Below are 13,684 nucleotides of genomic sequence, written 5' to 3' on the forward strand. Positions count from 1 at the left end.
TCATGAACAAATGGTCAATGGGAGCAGAGCACGGCTGTTTGTAAAGAAGTCATTGCTCATCTAGGATGGGGTAAAACCCAGACAGCATCTCGAATGCGGAACCTGGAGCTCATACAGGGTATCTGGGCTGGGCTGACCAGTATAGGCACAGATGAGGAGGTGGTGACTGAAGCAGCAGTAACAACGGATTGGCCTGCTAGAGGACAGATGTCACAGCAAGGTTAAGGCTGACAGGTCTCTGGGCTAGAGGACCCAGCACTTCAGGCAAGGACAACAGGGCAGCTAGAGGAAATCGGGGGTGGCAAAGCCCAAAGGAGGGCAGGAGGTTTGCTCGAGGAGGAGGAAGGGCTGTTGGCCACTGTGAGGACAAGAAGGAAGAGGTCTGTGCAGCATCCAGGGGAGTGATAGGCAGGGGAGGGGTGGCACGGGGTCTGGCACACGGCGAGAGCTACATAAATACTTGATGAACAAATGCTGGAGACAGCGGGCCTTCCCAGAACTGTTGCCTGCCACAGACAGTCAATGCCATTCTGGGGAGGAGTCAGGCCTGTAGGGAGGACCGTCTGGCAGCACGGGGAACCTGCCTGGGGGCACCCATGAGCAAATGCAGGGGAACTGAGCCATGCCGGCCTCTGTGCTGTGCTGGGCAGCAGCCACAAACACTGCCGGACCATTTCCTGCCTTGATTATGGCTGTTTTAATTAACTGCACTACAGCTGCCTCCATCTTGTTGAGTTTTAATTAAATTAAATGAGCTAACACTTCGTGGGCTGTCTCAGGCGGCCGTGGCTGGGGCCAGAATCCTGCCCTGCTGGGTGGCTCATCACTTCCTCTACTTCCTGGGTACCAAAATGGTGTGGGCCTGAGGGGAGGGGCCGGGACTGGTGTGCACCCTGAGGCCAGCAGAGCCCTAAGAGAAGGGGACACATCCCTCTTGATGTTGACATCACAGCGGACAGGCAGCGGGAGTTCAAGCCATACGACAGAGGCCTACCTTCTCCCAGCCAGCAGAACTTTTGAAGCCAAGTCTGTGGGTCTATCCTGAGCTGCTAGCGGGTGCAGAACACAGCCCGGCTGATTCTGAGCCTCGTTTCCCACCCACTTCATTCCTACAAAATCAAAATCTATTTTCTTGGCGGGAGCCTCACAGGCAGATCGATCAATGGGGCGACACTTCCCTCTCAGTCACAATGGCATCCTTGTTCCCAGGGCTCCAAGGTGGCTCGACTGAGACATCCATAGGAGTGAGACAGTGGCTCTGGCGGCCAAAGCACAGAGGCAGATCTCCCTAGTTTCAGGCTCTCAGGCTCCGCTTGAAGCCTGATGAATCAGGTATCACTGGCCCCTTCCCAGCAAACCTTGCTGTCTAGAGAAACAGAGGCATGGGCTGGGCTCTGGGAAAGATGAAAAGCCCGGGGCACCTTCCTCAGGTCTACCATGCTAGCATGTCATGCATGTTTGGAGGAGCAAAACGGGCCTAAAATGTGTTGCCTGACAATCTCAGAAGGATCAGGACAGCTCTAGCTGCCACATCTTGTTTTCTAAGCAAGATCTGGTCCACGGCATTAGGGACATTCTAACCGGTCTTCTTCAGAAAGTTCATCCCCCAGCACCTAACTGGACTAGGCTGGAAGGTGTCTTCCCCGAGGTATTCAGGACACCTTAACTCTGCCCTCAGCTCACCTGAACGCAGCTGCTTGATACGACCGTTGCTTGAAGCAGGGTCCACAGGAAGGAAGTCTTTGAACCAAGAGATCTCAGGGTCTGGATTTCCACCAGCTGCACACAGCATGGTGGCAGTGCGAGCCTTCTCCACCACCTTCAGTTGAGGTCCCATGTCGATAGTCGGGAACCCAGACGGCAGCTGGTCCTCTGCAAACAAAGAGTGACGTGTGCATTAGGATTATCTCTGCTTACCTCTGAGGACCTCTCGGTGTAGCTTTCTCTTGACTTCCAGGTTAGCTGGGACCCACAGTACACTTCTCTTTCCCACCCCTGACTTGGAAACACAAGTCCTACCCCAAATGAGGAGTCGGGAGTCCTAGGTCTCTTTAGGCAATACAGGGGCTGCAGGAGGGCCCATACCACCACATCCCTGCTGGGGAGTTGCCAAGTCTGGAAGCACAGACTGAAGATGTCAGCACTTATCTCCCTAGGTCCTAGGAGGAGCAGAGATCAATGCTCTGCTGGCTGCGGCAGAGTGCTATATGGATGTGGGGTAGGGGCAGCAAGGGAAATAAAGTTCCCAAAGCATCAATAGCCACAGCCCCACCAGAGCCTGTGCTTGTCCAGCCTCCACTTCCTTGTCAGCACACGTGATATACCTCCTTGGCATCCCTTCAGCTATATCATGTGGCAGAGCCTCAGGTCTCTGACCCTGGGCCCTGCCCTACCTAACTCTAGTCTTGCCTCTGACCACACTCTACTACATACAGCCTTGACCCTGGCCTTTCTCACTCATGCCTGACCCCGAGAACCAAGATAAGGCCAAAGGACCATGTCTGAGTATGTGTAGGCTAAGAAGACGAAAACCAAACAACAGCAACAAAACAACCAGCCCTGGTCTTCCCAGTATTTTCCAGAGTTGGCAACTCACAAAGGAAATCACTTCCACTTGACCCATTCACTTCTTTCTTTCTTTCTTTCTTTCTTTCTTTCTTTCTTTCTTTCTTTCTTTCTTTTTTTTAAGATTTATTTATTTATTTTATGTCTGTGAGTACACTGTAGCTATCTTCAGACACACCAGAAGAGGGCATCGGCTCCCATTACAGATGGTTGTGAGCCACCATGTGGTTGCTGGGAATTGAACTCAGGACCTCTAGAAGAGCAGTCAGTGCTCTTAACCATTGAGCTATCTCTCCAGCCCCAACCCATTCCCTTCTACCACAGGTTCTTGAACCAACCCCATGAGCTGAGACAAAGCAGTCCAATCCCTACCTCTCAGAAGCACCAAGAGCAGGGAAGACAGGCCCTGGGACAGTGTAGACCATGTGGGACTGACAGCGCTACCACTAACTACCAACTCTAGGGCCTGAGCGTGTTCTTTCCTCACTGGTGCTTCATCTGTCTACTGGGTTTAGGTGTCCACCTTGTAAAGAAACCTTGAAGATTCCATCAGAAAACGAATCCAGAGTGCTGAGGAGTACCTGACATAGAAGAGGCACCCAGTAACTACTGAAGTTATAATTAACCAGGCCTGAGCCACTGGTAGACAGATACTGGAACTATAGCCTGGGGCCCTCTTTCCCATTCTAGGGGAAGCAAAACCGTCAAGTGTTTTCCAGAACTCAACAGTACCTCTCCTCCTCCCAAGCTTGGTTCTGGGCACACCTAACGATGGCGGCACACCTAATGAAGGCACAGGGAATGTCTGCCCTCTGTCCACCGTGTGGTGTGGGGACAGACACCACTCTTCTCCCTCTCACATGCCCAGCACAGGTTAGTGTGCAGGAACATTTGCTGCACCCAGGCTCCCGCGCCAGAAAGACTCAGCCTCAGAGGGAGAAAAGTAAAGGGCAGGGTGAGAGCACCTAGGAACTCAGACATGAGATAAAGCTGGAGGAACCCCATCAAAGTTGTGACTCCTAGAAGAGTATCTGGCTGTGGTTATAAGAGAGCTCTCGGCATGGCCCTGAACCCCCAGGTTTGGCCAGGAATTGGCTATACGCTTCCCTGTTTGCAGCCCTTTAAATTCCCATGTAAGCACTGGGTCTCTTTGGCTGTAAGCAGGATCCCACAGTGCCCTGACTCTCAGCTGACTCTTGAAAGGATCATACTAAACAGCAGCAGGAGAACAGAGAGAAGAGAGGAATAAGGACTGTGGATGCACAGCGTCCTTGGCCTGCTACCACTTGGAAGACAAGAGAAAGACCTGAGGCCTAGAACATCCTCCCCAACCCATCTTGCAGCTAGGGGCGGACACTCAAGGCTGCTGGAGCTAGAGCCATGGTCACTGACTAAGGAAGACACTGAGCTTGTTCTTCAAGCTCTTATTCCTATCTGTCTGCACAGATGGGGTGCAGAATGAGGGATGGCTAGGTCCCGCCAGAGTCAGAGCCCAGGAGTTCTCTAGCCTCTGTGGCCTACGTGCAAAGTACAGTCAAGAGTGAGAGCAGTAGAAATGCTTGCAGCCCAGTGTCCCAGGGATCTACTCTGAATTCTTGACACGGGGAAGGTCTTTGGGACCTATGCCAAATTAAGGACGATTAATTTTCCTCCCTCAATTATCACACTCTCAATGGCTCCGTCCTTGGCTCAGATCATCCCTCAGGCACCACCGCCAAAGCCTAAAACCAGTGAATGTAAAGAGCTAAACAGCAGGACCCAAAAGCCAGTCCCTGGTGCCAGCCAGGTCCCCAGCAGCACCAGGAAGGCTGCTTCTTAGCCCACTCCAGAAGGGAAAGTCAGCCCCCACCCACTGCTGCTTCCTCCTTCTCCCACCTGGGAGCCTTCCACACACTCAGTCAAGGACAACAGACATTCCCCAAATGCCTGGGGTCCAGAATGACTGGCCCCTTTGCCACCTTCACCCCCTAGCCCCCCAGTACCACCAGAGTTGTATCACAGTAGTCTGAACCACTCAGGTTAATAACCACGGCAAATTTCTCAGGAGGATGCATGCCACCCTGTCACTTCCGACCCATCAACAACTGAGAAAACTGAGGCCTCTGGATACAGGGATTATTAAAGGTTTCAAGCATGAAGCATTCACTCTGTTGCAGGTACTCTCTAACCGCTTTACAAAATGACAATCTTTACCAAAACCCTGTGAGGCATATGAGCAAATGGGGACTTAGCAGAAATCTGGAAACCCGCCCAAGGTCACTCAGTTAAATTGGAGGTGGAGCTTGGAGGGAAGCAGGTGATAAGACCCTGGTGCTTTAGACCAGCACGCAGGAAAAGGTGGGCAGGGCAGTGGAAGGGAGGGGCGTCCCTGGGAAGAACCACGCCCTTCCCCCCTCTCCGCCCTCAACTGGCTTCCGGCTACAGGCTCCACTGCAGACACCCCATGTACACACACCCCTTCGTTTTTTAGGTGCTGTAAAGGAAGCCCAATGCTCCCAACATGTGGACACCTCTGGCACGCGCCCGTGTTCCATAAGGGGGATGCACGGGTTACGCTATAGTCCCTCTAAACACGTCCTGTCAGCACAGGGGCTGCTGGCGCGGGAGGGCCCCTCCCCCCTCCAGGCCACCCGGTAACCATGGCGACGGCAGAGAGGCGGGTGCCACGGTGGAAGGGCTGCGCGCGCTTGTGTCCGAGCGGGTGCGCGCCTCTGCGTCCAAGTCCTACTGGGCGCCGCCCTTCCCGCCCCCACCTAGGCGGAGCAGCCGCGCCCCCTCCCTGGACCCTGCTCCTCAGTTCGGGGGGAGGGGTTGCTCCCCCTTAGGCATTCCAGCTCCACCAACGCTGCGCATCCAGCTCCCGCCTGCTAGGGTCCAGAACAGTGCAGGAGCTGTTAAGTTGCCTCTGCGTATACAGTCCACAGTGTCGGCCAGGCCCTCTACTACACCGAGAGTTCCCAAAGCAGAAAAAGAAGCCCACTGGCTTTGGGGGACTTTGGAGAGGCATCAATCCAGTAGCCTAGGCCTGGATAGTCTCTGCACACAAGTAGCACACACAATCGAAAGTCTGTCCCACCTGCACATATCTGTGCACCTAGGGTGAGCCTCCAAGTGTTCATGAAAAGCTCCTGCACCCAACTGGCCCTTCAGATACTGAGGTTGGGAGACCTGACCCCCTTCCCTGGAGAGGTCCTGTTGTTTCAGAGCTCAGAGATGACAGGGCATGTGGGAGGGCGTGTCTAAGCGGTGGGGTGGTGAGGATACACACCACAGGGACAGGGAGCGTGGCTGATGTCCCTTAGCAGTAGAGCTAATTACTGTGACTCCACCTCTCATCTGCTATCTTGGTGACTTCCTGGAGGAAGGAGGATCAAGAATGATCCTGCGAAGCAGAGAGCTTTCCTGCACACTGCCTGAGTAAAGGCTATAGCGAGGATGGAGTGATACTAAATAGCAAGGTGGGTCTGAGGTATGTATTGGAGTTCTGATAGCGGAGGACAGGGCAGGAGGGGTGGGAAGTTTAGAGCAGCAGGCTGCAGTGAAGGGGGAGGGAAGGAGGCTGCTGAAGGCCCCTAGAGAACACACACAGGTCTCTTTGTCCAGTGAAGCCTGGGATGCCTGGGGCGGAGTCTGGACCAGAGGCAGGGGGCTGCACCAGGAAAGCTAACAGATGGAGACGCGTTAGAGGGGAGGGTGGTAGCAGCAGGGGCGAGCACCGGCACCGGCTGTCAGCGAGACCTCTTCACCCATGTTTATCCAGCTTCATGGCATCTCTGAATACAGGCACATATGCGCATGCACATATCCTGGCTCCCTGGGGTGGCACTGTCTGTGAGGCTGACCCCTCCTCTATGCACGAATGTATCGCCCTGTCCCTGAACACACAGACACCTTAGAAACATGCACAGCCAGGGACCTAGAGAACTACGTGGAGAAAGAGACAGGTGCAAAAATAGAAACCTCCATGTGCCTGTGGAGGGGCATCTGCAGTGACAAGCACCTGTGGAAACAGCCTCCTGCAGGCAGATCCAGAGGCGGCATGCACAGAGGTGTGGGAACACAGGTATGAGGACATGCAGAGTCAGACACACATATGAAGAGACACACGCACCTGGAGACACAGTAAGACCAAACCCACAAAGGAACCTCTGTGGGTGGCCAGGCCCCACCCTGCCCTTTGGCACTCCAAGGAAGCCCAGGGCCACCTCAGCTCAGTCCCCAGAGCAGCTCCATCCTCAGCAAAGACAAAGTCAAGACAGCCCTCCCAAACCTGTAAGCTCTGACGCTGGGTGCCTAGCCCGCACCCCACCCCCAGGCTCCTAGGCAGTAAGGGGGGGCCTGAGGGGCCTCAGGGCCCATCTCCCTTCGCAGCTTTCAGTCTCGACTTTCAGCTGTTTTTCCAGGAGAAGACTCCCACCTCTTTCAGCACTCAGATTTCATCAAACTTGGCATCTTAAAAGCCTGTTTTGTTTTTGAGTCTGAGCTGTTTGGGGCCTGTCGGCAGCCTCGGCCTCCCCTCTCAGTAATCCCCCTCCCTTGGGCTTCCCTGGCACTCCACAGCATCCTATTCAGCCTGGCAGGTGAGGCCTCCCCACCACTCTCGGACTCAGTGGACCCCAGAGCCAGCCACTGCCTGGCCCCTACACTCTAGGCTCTGCCTCATGCTGGGCTCTCTCTCCTGAGGTTCCTCTACCCGAGGCCTGCTCCAGGAATTTTCTTTTTAACCATTTACCTGTCTAGGTTCAGACCTTGCTCCCAGTCACTTCAGACCACTGATAGCCTCCCACTCCCTCTTCAGCCCCCTGCAGCCCTGCTGCCACCCCCGCGCGCGCCTTCTGGAAGCCTGCTCGCCAAGGTCAGTGCCAACTGCAGAGCCAAGGCCAAAGGACACTGCCCAATACTCATCTTTCTTGGGTTTTCCTCCTTCATATTCCTCCATTGCCTCCCTTGCTCTGGCTTCTCCCTTAGCTCCCCCCTCCCCCAACAGTGAAAGCCAGTTCTTGGGGATCCTTTTGGCTTGGCTTCTTGGCTCTCACAATTCCATCTCTAGCCGCCCTTCAAGAGTGCCAGGCAACTCCACATTAGGCCTTCTCACATCTTTCCTTGGATGCCTGCACACACCTGACTCGACAGATTTCAAATTAGACTTATCAATTCACCTCCTCAGACCCAGGCCTCTTCTTGTATTTCAATCTTAGATAGAACATTGGTTCCTCTGTCTACCAGCCTTGAACCAGGAACCCAGAGTGAACCGCCTCTGGGATCTCACAGGCAGCTGGGCCGGATGCTACCTGGCATGCTCTTGGTCTATCTCCCTTCCTCCTCTACTCACAACAAGGTTCGGGATGATGCTAGCTTTTGCTAGCTAGACTGACTACACCTACCTCTCATTGATACACTTCTGCCCTACTTTGCATCAACAAGGACCTCTCTGAAGCAAGAGTCTGCCCTTGGTAAGCCCTCCTCTCCCCTGGCAACCAGGGTGAGGAGGATTCTTTACCAAGGATGGAGAATATACAGTCAGGGGCATCTAACACCTCCAACTTTGAGAGCTCTTTCCAGTGGTACTGATGCAGCCCACGATCATAAGCTGGGGGAAGGGGCAAAACGCACAAAGCAGGCCTGATAGGCACCTGGGACCACAGGGATAGAGAGCTGGATGGGCACAGGGAAAGTGTTCTGTGTCCACAGCTAACAGAAGAGGACTCCATTTGCAGACTATCAGAACTGGGAAAAATTAGGACTCCAGGAAACAAGAAACTCAGTGTCTGACCTTCCAGCTGCCACGACTGCCCCATTCCAAAAGCGCCTTCCTACCCAAGAATACCTAGGGTTTGAACCTCCAACATCTGGCTACAGCACTCCATATCCTCATGGTCCCCAGATCTATTTATTGTGGTCACAGGAAATGGAGGTTAGGGCCCAAGGCCACCAGACCAGAGGCATGTAAGTGTCACAGCTGCCAGGGAAGAAGAGAGGTTGTCTGGAATTCTAGTGTGGGACTTCCTGTGGTAGCTCTTCACCCTCATTTTCCACTACGAGCGAAAGGAATAGAAAGGCTTCTGGCAGAAAAAAGGTGGAGCGGGGAAAAATAAACCTAGGAAAACACACTCATCCCGCCTAGCCCAGGCAGGACGCCTCGGGACAGGGCCATAGGTGGCTCACCATCAGCCTTTTCCCCTGGAGCTATTTCCAGAGAGTCTCTGTGTGTGTTGAGGGGAGGGGTGTGTGCTCGTGTGTGTGTGCATGTGTGTGTGTCTTAAGTTATCTATCACCCTAAAGCCTCAGAACCCACGAGGGTGAGATCAAGTGCAGTACTCACAATCCAGTGCCCTGAACCCGGGCCATTGCCGCACAGCCTTCTCTCCAGGTGGGCAATATGAGAGAGACACACTAGCTGGATCCAGCCGAGTGGCACAGGTGGTACAGCAGTCTGGCCCACTTAGCAGACACGGGCCAAGATGGAAACAGGTGGAAGGACAAGTGGGTAGGTGGGGGTGGGGAAGAAAGCGAGGTCCTGAATCCTCCTGAGGCCAGGCTTAGTCAGGACTCCTAGTGTGCCCTGCCCCTCGCTTGGTTACAGAGGAGCTGCTGAGGTGCGAGGGCAGCAGATGCCAATAATACTTTAGCCCCACCATGCTGTCCGGCATCCATCGTTGTCCAGCTGTTCTGACTGACGGACGGATCCAAGCTGAGACTCTGTGGGGTCCCAGAGACAACGAATCTTTTTTTTTTTTAAATATTTTATTTATTTAATGTATATGAGTACATTGTAGCTGTCTTGAGGTACACCAGGATCTGTTACAGATGGTTGTGAGCCACCATGTGGTTGCTGGGAATTGAACTCAGGACCTCTGGAAGAGCAGTCAGTGCTCTTAATCCCTGAGCCATCTCTCCAGCCCGAGACAACAAATCTTAATACAGCACCTTCCTTCCCCCCAGCACCAGACTGACCTACACATCCAGTCTGCTGACTCTCTTGCTGTTCACAAAGCTAAGGGATAATACCACCTGCTGTAAACCTGCATATCACACACACACACCCCACCATATGTATCCCACAATCCAGATATCGCCTGCTGTGAACATGTGCATGTGTGTACACATCCTACTACTGCACAGAGCCCATAAAGTACATACCACCTGTTTACACATCACGCCCCTCCCCAACTGCCTGAGGCACACACGTGTACCCTGCTACACAACTGCTTTTGTGTGATGAGGTACACTCCTGGTACACGTAGTAGTTCACACATGCTCACACCACCGTAAGCACATCACCTTCTATGTCCATGAAATGACAAACATCCAGCCCTGGAGCCTGGCCCCCAGGACAAGGCAGAAACAGTCTATTCCTACCCCACTGCCTCTATTCCCATCTTACTTTGGGCATTCTGTGTCCCTTTCAGAACTTACCCCATCATTAGGGCTCCACCACACCTTTGTCTGTCTAGCCTCCTCCCTGAGGTTTTCCCCAACCATGGTTCTGCCTGGCCTGGACTCTGCAACCCCTGGGGACTCTAATGACCTCCAAACTGAGCTCAACACCCTTACTATCCCCCTCCACCTCTGAAGGGAAAGCCCAGAATCAAGGCCTCACTCCCTTCCCCCACCCCTCCCCTCCCCTGTGAGGGAAAATGTCAGATTCCCAGTCTCAGTGGCAGCAGCGGGCGGGTTGGAGGGGGAATGATTCAGCCACCGCCTCAAGAGTGCGGAGCGAGAAGAGCTTTTCCTGCCATTACCCGGCGAGGGAGAGGCTGGCGCGCTAATGGCTTCAATTACCACTCAGACAGGAACGCTGGGCGGCAGGGCCCTGGTACTCATCACAGCCCAGGACAAGACAGGCCCACCCCCAGCCAGCTTGTACTGGACACCCCACCTTGTACCCTGACAGGGATGTTGGCACACGGGCTGGCCATCCCAGCACAGTGGTCTAGGTCTCACACAAGCTGCACCAGAAGCAGTCTTGCTTCAGTAGCAGCAGAGTACGGAGAGTCATGAGGGACCTGGCATGGCAGTATCCCCAGAGGCTGCAGTGAGAGTGGCCTGGGGTGGTAGGAGGCAAGGACAGAGGGCCCCAAAGGAAGTATAATATTGGGGTTCCCTTTTAAAGAGACACTGCTCCTGCACCTGGACCAGGCTCCCCAGGCATTCTCGAGGCACACCCCAAAGCACCTATCTCTTGATGCACAGCTTTACATGCCTATGTTTAGCAGACACACGTAGTGTGAGACACAAGTAAGGCATTTAGGCACCATTTTCCAGCCCCTAAACCAAGTTTATCTCTCACTACTAAGATTCTATGGTGGTCGCATAAAAATGGCCCTGGCTCTCTCCTCATGTCAATACCAGAGCTCCAAAATAAAGCCATCTTTTCACCTACTACAGGCAAGCACCCCAGCTTTCCTGCCCCCCCCCCCATGGAAGAGGCTGCAACCCTAAGGTCCCATCCCCTGTGACATTCCTTTCTGCCAAGCCTTAACAGGACAGGTCAGCATTTTGCCTCGCTGGTACAATGTCTCAGGAGCAGGATGGGCCCATGAGGCCCACAACCCCAGACACTATTGTAATAGGGACCTGTCCCACACTTCCTCAGACATCTTCCAGTCCTCAGAGGCATCAACATATATCCTGAAGCCCAGGAGTGGGGATAAAAGTATGTGTCTACTACTGGGGTCCATCCCCAACACCACATAAGAAAGAATAACCTCTAATCTATGGAAAAAAAAAAAACCCTCTTGACCAGGAAGGCCATTTCTAATAGCAACCCTCTGCTGCAAGTGTGAGTTCTTTTGCCCAGGCCTTGAGAGACCCTTTGAAGGGTAAAGTTGACAGGGCAATGGGATGTCTTGGAGGAATTAGCGCTCCATTCTCACAAGGAGACTACTTCCCAGCCTGAGAGCTTCAGAAGATGCCCACCATGGTAAGGACTATACTTCCAATCTTTTAGACACCATTCAAACACAAGGCAGTGTATGTGACTCTCATGCCAACAGCTAGAAGTTCGGGGTAGAAATCCTTTCTCCTAGGTCACAGATTCAAAAAGGAACCTCCGAGCCAGCAATTTCAGCTCAGTGCTGGGCCCCTGTCCCCAAATGGAATGGAAAGTGTGGCTAGCACAACCCAGATGTCACCAAGCAGCAGCAGGTCAGGTGTCTGAGCTTCAGAATGAGGTCCTGGGATGTTGTTTACACTGTAGTGAAAGCCCCACACTGGCTTGGACAGAGGGTACAATATCCTGGATCCCGGATGGAACAGACGAGGCCCCTCTACAGGGGAGGGCCTAACCCAGCTCCATTAGAACCCATTGATTCACACAAGACACGCAGATCCAAGAATTACTGAATGGATGCATGTGTGAACACATAAAGCCAAAGCGTAAAAATGGCCAATGTGAAAAGATGTTCAACTGCTCTTGTAATCAAAGAAATGCAAATTAAATTGAGATGCCATTTTTTGCCTATTAACTTGGCAAAGCTTTTTTTTTTTTTTTTTTAACGGTAATTTCTACTGCTGGTGAAGATGTGCAGAGAAGAGGCCCTCTCATGCCCTTCCTGGTAAGAATATAAACAGATACAATCTTCTAGCGATATTGAGGGCTTTAAAATGCATGTGCCCTTTGACTTAGCAATTCTACTCCATGAACCTAGAATCAGGAAATGATCAGCGAAGCAACAGAATCTTCTTGGATACCTTTCTTATGAAGGCTGAAAGCTGAGAACATACGCACCCCACAAAAAGGGAACAGCTAAGTGAACTAGGGTGCGTCCATGTGACAACTTACCCACGGCCATTAAAAACAATGACGCAGAGGATTAATGGCAAGGAAATCTTCACCATATAGATTTTTTTTTTCTTCTTTTTTTTTTTTTTTTTTCCGGGGCTGGGGACCGAACCCAGGACCTTGCGCTTCCTAGTCAAGCGCTCTACCACTGAGCCAAATCCCCAACCCCTAGATTTTTTTTAAAGCAAGAGCTGGGGAGGTAGCTCAGTAACGGACCCGCTAAGCAATCATGAAGACCCGAGTTCAGTTTCCTAGCACCCATGGAGGAAGCTGGGGATGGAAGTGCGTGTCTGAGCCCAACGCTGGGGAGGCAGGTAGAAATAGGTAGGTTCTTGGAGCTTGCTGGCCAGCTAGGCTAGTCAAACAGGTGAGCTCCAGGTTCAGGGAATGAGGTTGTCTGAAAAGCCCTGGACTTGCCCTCTAGCTGGGAAAAACAAAACCAAAAAACCTGGTCACGGAACAGTGTGTGACACTATTCTGTTTATATACGTTAATACAAATATACATACATGTATACAAAACATACACACAGAAAATGGGCCACCAAAAAATCACCAACAGCACTAGGGGTAGGATAATGAGAGATTATTATTTCTCCTTAAGCACTATTCTATGCCTCTCAATTTTTTAACAGTGAATAGATATCAGTATTGCATTTAAAAATGAAAGCAGCAATCAATACGGTATTTTGAAAACGCACGTTCAGATTCATGTATCCACTGCGGTCAAGGTTTAATCATGTCACTTCCCACCCTATTTGTGGCTTTCTACGTCCTCAAGAAAGGGTTCGTTTCTCAGCCTGATCCTCCAGCCTCACTGAATTACCCTCCCCCTCCTCTCGTGTCCCCCAGTTCTCCAGGCGCCACTTGAAAAGCCTCAAATTGACCACTCAGAGTTCTGGAAGCTCTGTTCCTCTTTATATCCTGGGCCTTGGCAAAGTGTCCACGTTCCTTATAGAATTTACCCAATACTGACTGAGAGTAGCATGTATCAAGTGACATTCTGGGCTTAACAGCAATTCGAGCAAAGTACGTGAATGAATGAGCGAATGAAATGAATGAGCCACCAGATGAGGACCCAGCTCCAGCTCCCTGATCAGGGTACAGAGTACACAGACATTGACTGCCACAGCCGCATAACCTCGGGGCCACAGAACTTCAGCACCACACCTACAGCCTGACCCAGACCCAAGGGAGCAATGACCCAGCACAGCCGATCACACAGCTGGAAAGCTCACTGCGGGCTTCAACACAGACCCGTGACCTTGGCCTGTTGAGCACTGACTCTCACCCACCCAGGACGGCCAGTCCTGGTGAGCTCGGCCCACACCTCAGT

The 13,684-nt window shown here is 52.5% G+C and overlaps 1 protein-coding gene across 13 annotated transcripts in view; it reads right to left on the minus strand.

The window, feature by feature from the left end:
• Ptprf (protein tyrosine phosphatase, receptor type, F) overlaps positions 1 to 13,684 on the minus strand; it is an 81,955-nt gene that overhangs the window by 45,762 nt on the left and 22,509 nt on the right. For all 13 annotated transcript variants that reach the window (XM_087549591.1, XM_087549587.1, XM_087549585.1 and 10 more), the window contains 1 exon segment: positions 1,684 to 1,872. In XM_087549591.1, coding sequence (XP_087405717.1) covers positions 1,684 to 1,872 — 189 coding nt within the window.

The sequence above is a fragment of the Rattus norvegicus genome, chromosome 5 (assembly GCF_021556685.1).
Source record: "Rattus norvegicus strain SHRSP/BbbUtx chromosome 5, alternate assembly SHRSP_T2T, whole genome shotgun sequence".
NCBI classification, from domain to species: Eukaryota; Metazoa; Chordata; class Mammalia; order Rodentia; family Muridae; genus Rattus; species Rattus norvegicus.